Consider the following 11591-nt stretch of genomic DNA (forward strand, 5'->3'; position numbering starts at 1 on the left):
GCCCTCTCGGGGCTTCCCTCAGACTTGAGCTGACAGCTGAGGTCACCCAGATGTGCGGGGGTCCAGGCCGGTGAGGTCATTGTCTGAGGGCCCCTGGGACTCCACTTGGCTTTCTGGACTCACTTGCCCCCTCCATGCCAACACAGGTGTCAACTTCAGACCAGACCAGTGCAGCCCCAATGGCACGGACCCCTACAAGCCCAAGTGCCCTGAGATCGACCAGGCGCGGCAGGAGCCCGTGTTCCCCGAGTGGCTGACCGTCCTCCTGCTCTGCCTCTACCTGCTCTTCACCAACATCCTGCTGCTCAACCTGCTCATTGCCATGTTCAAGTGAGTGCTACGTGCAGGGTGCACACCCCGCTGCCCGCCCCCCGCCCAGGGTGGTGTGGACGGTGTGGAGCCTGGGACCCAGGACCTGGCTCAGCCCGGGCTGACCTGGTGACCGTGGCGTCTAACCTGGGCACTACTGCTGGGGGACAGCCCACGGGCCCTGTGCTCAGAGACCATGGGCTGGGGCACTGAAGTCTCGCTCCTCCCAGCCCGGCAGAGGGAGGTGGGTGTGGGGCAGCGACTTGGCTGAGATTGTCTCTGGTGGAGGCGTGCGTGTCACACTTGTTAAGAATCCTGTGATATGAGACGGCCTGTCTTTGCTCTCCATGTGAAGCAGGCGTACAGGGCCAGCCCTGACTGTGGTGCCCAGGAAGTCGACCCTGTGGCTCAGGGCATCACCACCCCCTCAGGCCCCTCCCGGCCTCTGCAGAAGGGACCCTGGGACCCGTGGCCAGTTTGGGCACTGTTTCTCTTCTCTTCATCAGCTAGGGTGATGAGGTCGCCACTGTCTGATTTACCACGTGCTCTGAACAGTGAGAGACCCTGCCCCAGTGCTGGGCTGTGATAGACAGAGGCCAGAGGCCCGGCGGGCAGTGGCTGTGTCTTAGCCCAGCCCAGCCTCCGTCCCTCCTTCCGAGGACCTCTGTCAGGGATTCGGGCCAGTTGACGTCTACCCACACGAGACACAGGGTGTGGAGAATGAGCACGTCAGCCTGTTGAAGACACTGTCCCTTCTGTTTGTCAGGTTTGGGGGAATCAGACCCTTTTAGGGTCCAGTGCTGGACACCATCCATCTCCCAACACATGTGGGTCTGTTTTGTTCTCTAGCGAGATTTGTGGGCTTTAAAATCTAGGTCTTCTTTCTTCCTTCTCATCTGGGCTCCCAGGGTGCTCAGCTGCCTTTCCTGTGTCCGGGTTGCCCTCCCTGGTGTGCCTTTGTGGGCCGTCATGGCGCACACTCAGGCAGTGACACAGTTGTGTATAACCCAGCTTGCGTGGCCCGTGTTCCTGATAACCAGTGCTCACGGTAACCTGTGCTCCCCGCCCCCTGCAGCTACACCTTCCAGCAGGTGCAGGAGCACACGGACCAGATCTGGAAGTTCCAGCGCCACGACCTGATCGAGGAGTACCAGGGCAGGCCCCCCGCGCCGCCCCCCTTCATCCTCCTCAGCCACCTGCACCTCTTCATCAAGAGGGTCGTGCTGAAGATCCCTGCCAAGCGGCATAAGCAGTTCAGTAAGCTGTCTCTCCCTGGTCCCCAGAGCCGTATCTGGGGTGCAGCCGGGATCGGGGTGCAGCTCCTCTGAGCGTCCTGGAAGCTTGGGGTGGGGGAGGGGACGTGCAGTCCACTCAGGCCCCCGGCCTCCCAACAGCCCGCTGGGGTTGGGTGTGGATGGGCTCCTCCGCCCCTCCCTGCGGGGCCCCCAGTGGGTCAGAGGCTCCCCTCCCCGGACAGAGAACAAGCTGGAAAAGAACGAGGAGGCAGCCCTCCTGTCCTGGGAGACCTACCTGAAGGAGAACTACCTGCAGGAACAGCAGTTCCAGCAGAAGCAGAGGCCGGAGCAGAAGATCCAGGACATCAGTAACAAGTACGGGGCCGGGGATCTCGGCAGGGCTGACGCTGCAGCCCTGTGGTCCCTGAAATGTCTGTCAATTTGTTGTGGAGCAGGAGGCTCTGGGAGAAGGCGGCTCAGAAACGCCAGGGGAAAAGACCAGGGTGTTTGGATGGATGCTTGGCTGTGGAAGTGTTCTTACTGTGAACACATAGGCCCACTTGGGTGCAATTCCTTCCTACATTGTAGCAAACTAAGACCAAAACCAGCAAACATTTCCCAAACAACAGCGTCCCCTCCCCCTTCCAGAGTCCCCACTGGTGCCAGAGGCAGTGTTCCCTCCTCTGCCCAGAGGCTGCTCTGTCCTTCCTGAGTTTGTGACTGACAGCCTGTAGGCATATTGAGGTGAGGAACCAGGTGTGTGTGCTCTGCACACCTGCACCTCCGGCCCAGCCCCGCCCCTGGGGCTGTCGGATGGTCCTGTGAGCCTGGGGCATCACGGGCTTCGAGGTCTTCCCCCTGGGCCACTAGGCGGTGCTCATTCTCTAAGGAACCATAGGGTGTAAATCCTGTCAAATTAAGAGGAAGAAGCCTGAAACTAGAGCTGAAGGAGCCTGTGCTGCTGGATGTGATAGGCTGCTCACCTGCAAAGGGCACCAGGCTCTCTCCACGCCCAGACCCCTGGCCGGCCGCGGGACTCAGCTGTGCCCTCTTGCAGGGTGGATACCATGGTGGACCTGCTGGAAATGGCACGTCTGAAGCAGTCGGGCTCCGTGGAGCAGAGACTGGCCTCCCTGGAGGAGCAGGTGGGCTGCAGGCTGGGACCTCTGTTTCTGGGCTCGGTTCCTACGGCCCTCCTGGCCAAGCCCCGGGTGTCGGAGGGCTGCCTGGGGGAGATGGGGGTGGGGAGCTGGGCATCCCGTATGCATCCCGTATTGACCAATCTTGCTTTGAACGTGCATTCCAGGTGGCCCAGACAGCCACAGCGTTGCACTGGATTGTGAAGACCCTGAGGGACAGTGGCTTTGGCTCAGAAGAAGGTGTCCCCACTCTGGGTGAGTGGGTGGCTGTGCCAGCCGCTGGTCTCTACCCACCTGTGCTCTTTTGTGTCTGGGTGTCTGTGGGGTGGAGAGTAGCAGGCCCAGCACCTTGGGGTGCATGACTCACCCCACAGCTACATGGGCTTGAGCGTGGCCAAGTCGCCTGGCTTGACCAGGCTGGGGAATCCCAAAGGTAGCCTGGCCCAGGCCCCCTGACCTCCCCATGTGCATCAGGTCCAGCAGACCTGAGGCCTGGTCACTTTGACTGGGTGACAGAAAACACGTCTTTGCTCCCAGATTTGCAGCTGGCCAGAAAATGGTCACGAGCAACCCTCCTGGGCTGTTGCTGGCCCCAAAGGAGCCGTCTGTCCTCTCAGCCAGACACGCTTCTGGAAGGGCTTGTGCATCCTGCTGATTACCAAGAGCTCTGCTGGGAGCTGCCCCAGGCAACGGGGGCCTGAGCCCAGGCCTCGGTCCTCCTGGGCCGCAGTGATGGGAACCCTGGGGAGGGTGCTCTCTTTGGGGCTGGTGTTCAAACAGGGCTCAGGGAGGTGGAGGTGGCTCGGAAGTTTGGGGAAAAGGACCTCAGAAGGTGGCCCTGTCCCTGACCCCATTCCCAGCACCCCAGAAGGCCTCAGTGGGGCGGGACCCTGAGATGGACAGCAGATCAAAGGCGGAGGACCCAGAGGACGCCTACCACGTGAATGCCCGGCACCTGCTCTACCCGAGTTGCTCTGTCCTGCGATTCCCGGTGCCCAACGAGAAGGTGCCCTGGGAGGTGAGTGCCTGTCCCAGCCTCACCCACCAGGCTGCAGGGGCCCAGTGTCCTGGGGGGAGTGGTCTGGGCCCCAGGGTGGCTGAGCCTACCACAGCCTTGAAGGGCCATGAGGGACAGATGAAGAGGGAAGCGTGGTCCACAAGACCCGAGGGGTGGAGCTGGGCCATGAACCTGGACACTGGGGCTGCTATCCCACAGGGCCTACTGCCCCATTTGTCTCAAGCCCCGATCCCCAGAGAACAGCCCCTACCCCCTTTCTGAGTGCTGGGGAGGCTGGAGGTGGAGAGTGAGAGGGAGCGAAGGAGCAGGCCTGGGGGTGTCCACGCCACGGGCCTTCTCTCCGGTTTTCCTGGCCCATCCCGGGCTGTCACTCCTCCCCAGTCTCTGCCAGGGGACTCTTCCCTCTGGAGTTCAGCCTAGCCCCCCGTCCTCCCGCCTGGGGAGACTCCCCTTGACCACGGCTGGCCCAGGTGTGTGTGTCCTCAGGTCAGCTGAGCTTGGACTTCCGCACCCTGTGGGTGCTCCCAGGGCTCTGCGGTCAGCTGTCCTGCATGCCAGCCAGCCTGGGGTAGTGACTATCTGAGTCAAGGAGACCCTGTGTCCCACAGACGGAGTTCCTCATGTACAACCCGCCCTTCTACACGGCCGACAGGAAGGACGAGGACCTAGTAGACCCCGTGGGGGAGTGAGTACCCTGCTTCCTGCCTGGGTGGGTGCCCCATCCTCCATGGGGGCTGGGACATGCTGGGAGGCATTTGGCTGGGGACACCTGTGGTCAGGGAGGAGCCCCCGTGGTGGACGAAGTGTCACTGTGGCCACTCTGCCTCCTGCCATCTCCATCGGGGATGCGACCTCTCCTCTCCTTCCAGTGCCCTGGAACCTCTGTCCAGGATCAGCTACAACACGGTGGACGGACCGCTGGACCGGCGCAGCTTCCATGGAGTCTACACAGTGCGGGACGGGCTCCCTCTGTGAGTGTACCCTCTCCCTTCTCCAGCCCTCCTCAGCCCCCTCTTTGGTTTACCTTCTGGAGTCAGGCTTCCTCTCCAGCAAAGCTGGCATTTTTCTGATTTGTTGTTCAGTTGCTCCGTCGTGTCTGACTCTTTGGGACCCCATGGATTGCAGCATGCCAGGCTTCCCTGTCCATCACCAACTCCCAGAGCTTGCCCAAACTCATGCCCATTGAGTCGATGATGCCATGCAACCATCTCATCCTCTGCTTCCCTTCTCCTTCCCTCGATCTTTCCCAGCATCAGGGTCTTTTCCAATGAGTTAGCTCTTCACATCAAGTGGCCAAAGTATTAGAGCTTTGGCTTCAGCATCAGTCCTTCCAGTGAGCTTTCAGGGTTGATTTAAATTTTTCTCATAAAAACAAACAAACTATGGAAGAAAGAAACATCAACATAAAGTACTTTCTTACCAACCCCAGAGGCCCACACTTGGCGGTCTCCCTGGACACGTGTGGAAGGGTGGGGATGTAAGCTGGCCCTGCTGGCCTGGGCACTGCACCCTGGTTCTCTGACACAGCCTTCAGGACCTCCATTCCTGAGGTGTAGAGACAGGGTAAAACGTGGACCCCACTGTGAGAATAAAGCAGGGGCAATGTTCAAGGGCTGCTGGGCTTACGTTTCCAGGTCTATGCTGTAAGGACGGTAAGACCCACTGCACAGGTGTGGATGGAATCAACATAGAGATGAAAGGGGACCCAGAGTCTAGGGCTGCCTGCGTCAGGTCCAGCAGGCCCTTGGTGGATGCCTACCGTGTGCTGGCCTGGGGTTTGAGGATCGCTGGGGAGGCTGCACCACCAGGGCAGAGGCCGGGGATGGGATCACAGTCAGCTGGGATTTGGAGACCCCATGGAGCAGGCGGTTGTTGAAGGAAACTGCCTGTGGGAGGAGGTGGGTGGTGGGCCTCTGGGAATGTTCTGGAACAGGGAGGGGTGACCACTGGGGTAGAAGCTGCGGGACGGGGTGGTGGAGACGAGTGGGGCAGGGAAACTGAGGTGACCAGGAGCGTCTCCAGCCCTGGACGGGGGAGGGAATGGGGAGGGGGACACGATGGGCAGGAAGAGAACAGGGCTGAGTGTCACAGGCAGAGGAGGGGGACTGTTGATGCCAGCTCACAGGCCAGCTGAGGCCCTTGGGCACGATGCCATGGTCAGTCAGGCGCCCTTTGGGGGACGTCTGCGGTGAGGCTGGTTTGTGCTCCCAGAGGCCCCTTTCCTCTCCAGCCCACCCCAAGGTAGCCGCCGCCCACCCTGGAGCCCCCAAGGGACGGGGTTTGCAGTGGACAGCCCCAGTGCATGACACAGAGTCACCCAGACTGGTCAAGGAACCCTTGGGCTCTGGAGTCTGGTCTGGGCCTCCTCCCTGGTCCTGTCCAGGGGAGCTGCCTGGGCTCCAAGAACCCTGGGCCAGGGCAGCTCTGGGTGGAGCTGGCACACAGCCCCTGCAGATCCCCTGCCTGCTTCCCTGGCTGGGGTCTTCAGCCGCTGGCGGTGGGCTAAGCTGACCCCTGTCTACCCAGGAACCCCATGGGCCGCACGGGGCTGCGTGGCCGCGGGGACCTCAGCTACTTTGGCCCCAATCACACGCTGCAGCCTGTGATCACCCGGTGAGTAGCTCCCAATGAGCACAGCGTTGCCCGGTGCCCCACCCTGTGGTGGGGCAGGGCATGAATGTGGGTGCCCCCTAGGAGAGCCCAAACCCTTCTTCCCTGCAGGCTGCCTCACTTCCCTGTGGGTTCCCTCCTTCAGAGGACCCTTGGGGAGGACTCACTATGCAGACAAAGATCCATACCAATTCACCCTTCACTTCCAGAGTGACAGAGAGGGAAGCGCTGGGTCCAGGGCATGGGCTTCTTTAAGGGTTTTGGTAGAAAAATATTGTCCAACAAGGCTGACCTGTTCTGTTTGGACTGGAGGTTATGGGAGCAGATGGTTCCTCTCCCCTAGAGCAGGTGCTAGTGGCCTAGCAGGTGGCCTCCCAGGTGGGGGTGAGGGCAGGGGCAGGCTGACCCTTTCCCCCACATCCTCCTGCAGCTGGAGGCGGAGCTTGGATGGTGCCATCTGCAGGAAGAGTGTCAAGAAGATGCTGGAGGTGCTGGTGGTGAAGCGTGGTCCCTCCGAGCACTGGATGCTGCCTGGGGTGAGCCCCTCGCTGTCCTGGGCCCTGTGCTCGTTCACCTTCTCTGTCCCCAACAGGTCACCAGCCATCAGCGGTCGCTGCCCTGGACAGCTTGGAAGCTGTCCTCGTTCTGAATGACAAAGGCTGGTCCTTGCCTTAGAAGGAGTGCTCTCTCCTGGCTCTTTGTTTGGTGGTTGTGAAGATGGGTTCGGGCGCTCTTCGGAGCGTAAGCACGGACTGAGCACCTACTGTGTCCGGGCACCAGTCTCAGGGCTGGAGCTGCCCCTGCAGAGTTGGGGGGCATCTTGGGCACACACCTGCCTTGGCCCTGGGGTCTGCACTGAGCCCCGAGGGCAGGACGGTGTTGCTGGGGGAAGGCGGGGCATACACATGTCCTCAGCTTGGGGCAGCAGCTATTTGCAGGACTGACAGGCTCATGGTAACAGAACTGGGGTGTGTTCTGCTGGGCCTGTCCTGTCTGAGCAGTCCAACCACTCAGATTCTGACCCGTCCGTCTGCCTTCTGCTCTCCCAAACCCTGTTATTACTCTGGGGTCAAAACAGGCATGTCCAGGCAGGAGGATCGTGCACCCGCAGGCCCCAGGCCTGTGTCCCGGTGCAGCTCTGAGGGGCCCCTCCCCTGAGCCTGTCCCAGGAGTCCATAATCTACCCCAGTTCAGCACAAAGCCGCTGGGTTTTCCCGGCACCCACCCAGTGGGATAGCAAGTTAATGAGTGTGTGGGGGGCAGACCCCCTGAGGGTCTTCAGACCCCAGCCGGGATTCCAGAGCTCTGGACGGTCCGGCTCCTGCAGCCATGACCCCCAGGCCCTCCAGCTGAGGGAGGGGGCTCTGAGCCCAGGCTGGGCCATCTCCCCCCGAGGCTTCTCCAGCACCCTTCAACCTCCCTCTCCAGCACTTCAGTCTTGCCAATGGGCATCTTCCGAGCAGTGTCCCCTGAGGGACAGCTGAAGATCCCCGCCAGCACAGGCAGTGCGGGGCAAGGCGTCTCCCAGGCCAGAGCAGTAGATGTGATGTGGACTGAGAGGTGCCCTAGATGGGTGGAGAGGGGAGTGCAGGTGCAGGCCCGTGTCCAGGGCAGGGTGCGTCAGGAGTGGCCAGGAGCTCAGTGCACTGGAGCAGAGGCTGGAGGTGGGGTGGGGACGCACATAGATAAGACACAGCCCTCTGGCTCATGGCCAGGTGGTGGAGGTCAGGGCGCTGGCTCTCCCACGGTGCCTGGTACCCCTCAAAGGCTGTGACACCCTGGCCTCACGGGCTGACGTGGACAGTGGGCTCTGGGTGATGTCACTCTGGCCCCGAGGCGGCTGCTGCCAGAGGCTCATGCACCTGAGGCTCCAGGGGGCTGGCCCGCTGCCCATGCCGGGCAGGTGGCTGGAGGACACAGGTCCCAAACCACCCTGCCCGCCTGCCCCCACCTCCCTCTCTGCTCAGGGATCCCGGGAGCCAGGAGAGATGCTGCCCCGGAAGCTAAAGCAGGTCCTGCGAAGAGAGTTCTGGTCTTCCTTCGAGAGCCTGCTGACTCAGGGCATGGAGGTGAGGTGGCTCTTCCACTTTGCTCCCACCTGTGCATCTGGGCCCTGGGATGTGTGGTTGTGCCGGCTGCTGGGCAGGCTGCAGGAGCCAGGTGGGGAGCCTGCTCCGAGCCCACTGCCCACAGCTCCTGGAGGGAGAACTAGGACCATGTGGCCTGGCTCTGGGCCCCTCACCTTCCTTCCCTGTCTGGGGTTTCTCCCGAGATCAAGGAGGGCCTACGGCCTCTGCTGCTCTTGGACCAGGGCAGGCCTGGTGTCTGCATCACGTTCACTCTTGCCCTGAGCACAGCTGGGCACAAAGACATAACTTGCTTTTTCAGTGAATCTGCAAAGGCCGTAGTTTTAGGTCTGTATTTCCGAATCTACCTTGCTCTGTTTCACAACCACGTAGCATTCTGTGCCATGATTTATTTAAGCAGTCCTCCAAGTGGGTGTCTGAGTCATTGGTTCTGCCTCTGTTGCGTCTCAGGATGAAGTAGGCAATTGCTGATATTTATGGCTTGACCTACAAACCCAGCAGTTCCGAGTGATTTGTCCACTGCAGCCTCTGAGGGAGCATCACTGTCTCTCTTCTCTCTACTTAGTAAAAAATAATTAAACTTTATTTGTTGAGGTTAAATCTAAACAACATATAATGAGCCATTTTGAAGTGAGCAGTTCAGTGGCATTTGGTGCATGGACAGCCTGGTGTGGTCCCCACCTCTGTCTAGTTCAAGACTGTACTGTCACCCCCAAAAGGGAGCCCTTCCCCTTGAGCAGTCACCCCCTTCACCCCCTTCTCCCCCCCAGCCCCTGGCGCCCACGAGGCTGCCTTCTGTCTCTGTGGATCTGCCTGTTCTGGACATTTATTTTTGGTGGAATCATTTAGCGTGCAGCCTTCAGTATCTGGCTTCTTTCACTTAGCCTACTGTCTGGAGGTCCACCTGTCCTTTTTAACCCTTCCAAGGGCAGTCGAGGCAGGTCTGGATGCCAGTCCAAAGACGAAGAGGGAAACGAGCGAGGCCATGGGCCCCTGTGATGGGTCAGTCAAGTTGAAGGCTGTGCTGGGGGCAGGAGGATGCGGCAGGGAGAGGCCAGGTGGGGCTCGGGCATGGTGGACAGCTGTGCTCACAGTGGCCTACACCTAGAGAAGGCTTGGGGCCCTCCCTCTGGGAGAAAGCCAAGTGATCAGGGGTCCATCACACCTGTGCTACCTCCCAGGTGTACAAAGGATACGTGGATGACCCCAGGAACACGGACAATGCCTGGATTGAGACGGTGGCCGTGAGCATCCACTTCCCAGACCAGAGCAATGTGGAGCTCAAGAGGCTGAACTCTGTATGTGGCCTGGGTTTCAGACTTGGAGGAACAGGGGCTGGGGCCATCGGTGCTCCGGAGGGGCTCTGGGGCCTGCAGGGAGGGGTCTGAGGGGTTCCCAGACCTGGGGCCAGAGCTGGCCAGGACCAGAGAAGAGGGCTGTGGAGTTTGAATTGTACCAGAGGGTCCATGGGGGCAGCTGGGAGAGGCCAGGGGGCAGTAGCAGGTGGGTGGGGGCAGAGGGGGACCCTGGGGCCTCCAGGCTCGTGGCCAGGTGAGGCTGGTTCATGCAGCCTTGTGGGGATATCGTCCTGTGTACTTTGATCCCCCTACAGACCTCAAATCCGGAACTGGGCCAGGAAGTCCCAGGGAACAAAACCCAGGCCTTGTCTGCAGGACAGAAAACCCCAGAATCAGGCTATACCCACCCACCCCCAACCCATTCAAGGTTTCTGGGGCTTCACAGGCATTTTGTGATTTGTGTGTGAAGGGGGTGATCTAAGTACCGTTCAGTAGAAGTACAAAGTGAGCGGTCGCTAGCCAGTCTGTAGCAGGGCTGGGAGCCAGGTCTTGGGGTCTCCACCACCTTCCTGCCATCTGCGGGTTCGGGGTGTCTGGGTGAGGGCAGGGTTACTCGGGAGGGACTCAGGACTCACCTCTGTTTCCACAGCATCTGTACTCCTGTGACGAGGGGATGGCCATTCACTGGCAGGTGGTGGATGAGCGCATCCCTCTATATGACAACCACAAGGCTATCCTCCAAAAAGTGGCCGCCTCGTTCAGGGCCTACTACTGACTGGAGACGCAGCCTGGGTGGCTCTGTAGGAGCCAGCGGAGTTGGTCCGTTTACGGCCCACTGGGAGTGTCTGCCCCTCATGGCCAGATCATGAACTGGAGGCATTGGGGTGCTCTGGGAGAAGAGCTGAGCAGGGCACAGGTAGGCTCTGGCCATGAGGCAGGGCCTCAGGGTCAAGGTGGCCACTGGGACTCCGCTAGCCAACACTACCTCTCCTGAGCCTGCTGGTAGCCTGTGGATGCCCTTCTGGCCACATCCTCTGAGCAGCACGTCCACCACCAGCGGTGCATCTGCCCCAGGCCAGTGCTCCCCAAAGAGTCAGCACTCCCTGTGGCCTCCTCCTCAGGCCCACGGCCCTGAGAGGGCCTCCACTGTGCCCTAACTGGGACCCTCACCTGGCCTGGGGCAGCCTGGGACTCTGGTTCCCATGACCATCAGGGCTGAGCCCCATGGTGGGGCAGGAGGGCAAGCTCCCGCCTCCTCCTGAATTGCGGAGGTCTCTGCCTGTGTGCTGTCCCAGGACCAGGCAGGGAGGAAGCAGAAGCACCGGGAGTAGGACCTCTCCTGCAGGTGGTACTCCCACCCCCTCCTCCAGGGAGGAGTGGGCGGTGGGTGTGGACTGAGGGGCCACCCAGTTTAGCATCAGCAGCTCACGGACCATCAGCAGCCTTGGGATGCTGTGCAAACCCCGCACAAAACTCGCCCTCCCCCCCAGCGTCGCTGGTCTCATTTGTCCCTCAGATGGAGCTACAGACATGAGCGGTGGGGGGGGATTGTGTCTGAGTCACAAGACCTCTTCCAGCCACAGCCAAGCTCCCTGGGGCCCAAGGGGGTCTCCTGTGGACACCCTACAGTCCCCTAGTCCAAACTCATGACTGCTCCTCCAATCAACAACCTTCCCAATACACACACACACACCTTCCCTCATCCTCATTTTCCTAGACCCCAGCTCCAGCCTCCAACGTGGGGCTCAGCTGCTCATGCTTTCCCCTGCCCCCACCCTGCAGGTGCTCAGGCACTGTGAGGTCCTTGTTTGTTTTTTTTTTAATCTAGAATTACAGATCCAGCCAAACTAGCGCTTAAGTGGCAGCATCAAATAAAGACATTTAAAACTCATAAA

The 11591-nt window shown here is 60.5% G+C and overlaps 1 protein-coding gene and 1 non-coding gene across 3 annotated transcripts in view; both read left to right on the top strand.

Annotated features, from left to right (window-relative positions):
• The window catches only part of TRPM2 (transient receptor potential cation channel subfamily M member 2), a 58124-nt gene extending 46533 nt beyond the window's left edge, over positions 1–11591 (top strand). Inside the window, exons 21-33 of one of the 2 annotated variants that reach the window (XR_014076754.1) lie at positions 147–330; positions 1385–1566; positions 1787–1919; positions 2602–2689; positions 2851–2938; positions 3544–3701; positions 4310–4386; positions 4571–4672; positions 6228–6314; positions 6742–6799; positions 6904–8380; positions 9580–9696; positions 10346–11591. Coding sequence is in view for 1 of the 2 variants with exons in the window: in XM_081570066.1 (XP_081426192.1) it covers positions 147–330; positions 1385–1566; positions 1787–1919; positions 2602–2689; positions 2851–2938; positions 3544–3701; positions 4310–4386; positions 4571–4672; positions 6228–6314; positions 6742–6847; positions 8279–8380; positions 9580–9696; positions 10346–10471 (1550 nt within the window). In the remaining variant the exon portion in view is untranslated. Of the gene's footprint in view, positions 1–146; positions 331–1384; positions 1567–1786; positions 1920–2601; positions 2690–2850; positions 2939–3543; positions 3702–4309; positions 4387–4570; positions 4673–6227; positions 6315–6741; positions 6848–6903; positions 8381–9579; positions 9697–10345 lie in introns of both variants that reach the window. The other variant, XM_081570066.1, reaches the window with a different exon arrangement.
• LOC145540037 (Z6 small nucleolar RNA) lies at positions 8246–8322 on the top strand. The gene has a single exon (XR_014078163.1). It is a non-coding gene; the product is annotated as a Z6 small nucleolar RNA (small nucleolar RNA).

This window comes from Giraffa tippelskirchi, chromosome 2 (assembly GCF_054371585.1).
Source record: "Giraffa tippelskirchi isolate mGirTip1 chromosome 2, T2T-mGirTip1v1.2.pri, whole genome shotgun sequence".
Taxonomy (NCBI): domain Eukaryota; kingdom Metazoa; phylum Chordata; class Mammalia; order Artiodactyla; family Giraffidae; genus Giraffa; species Giraffa tippelskirchi.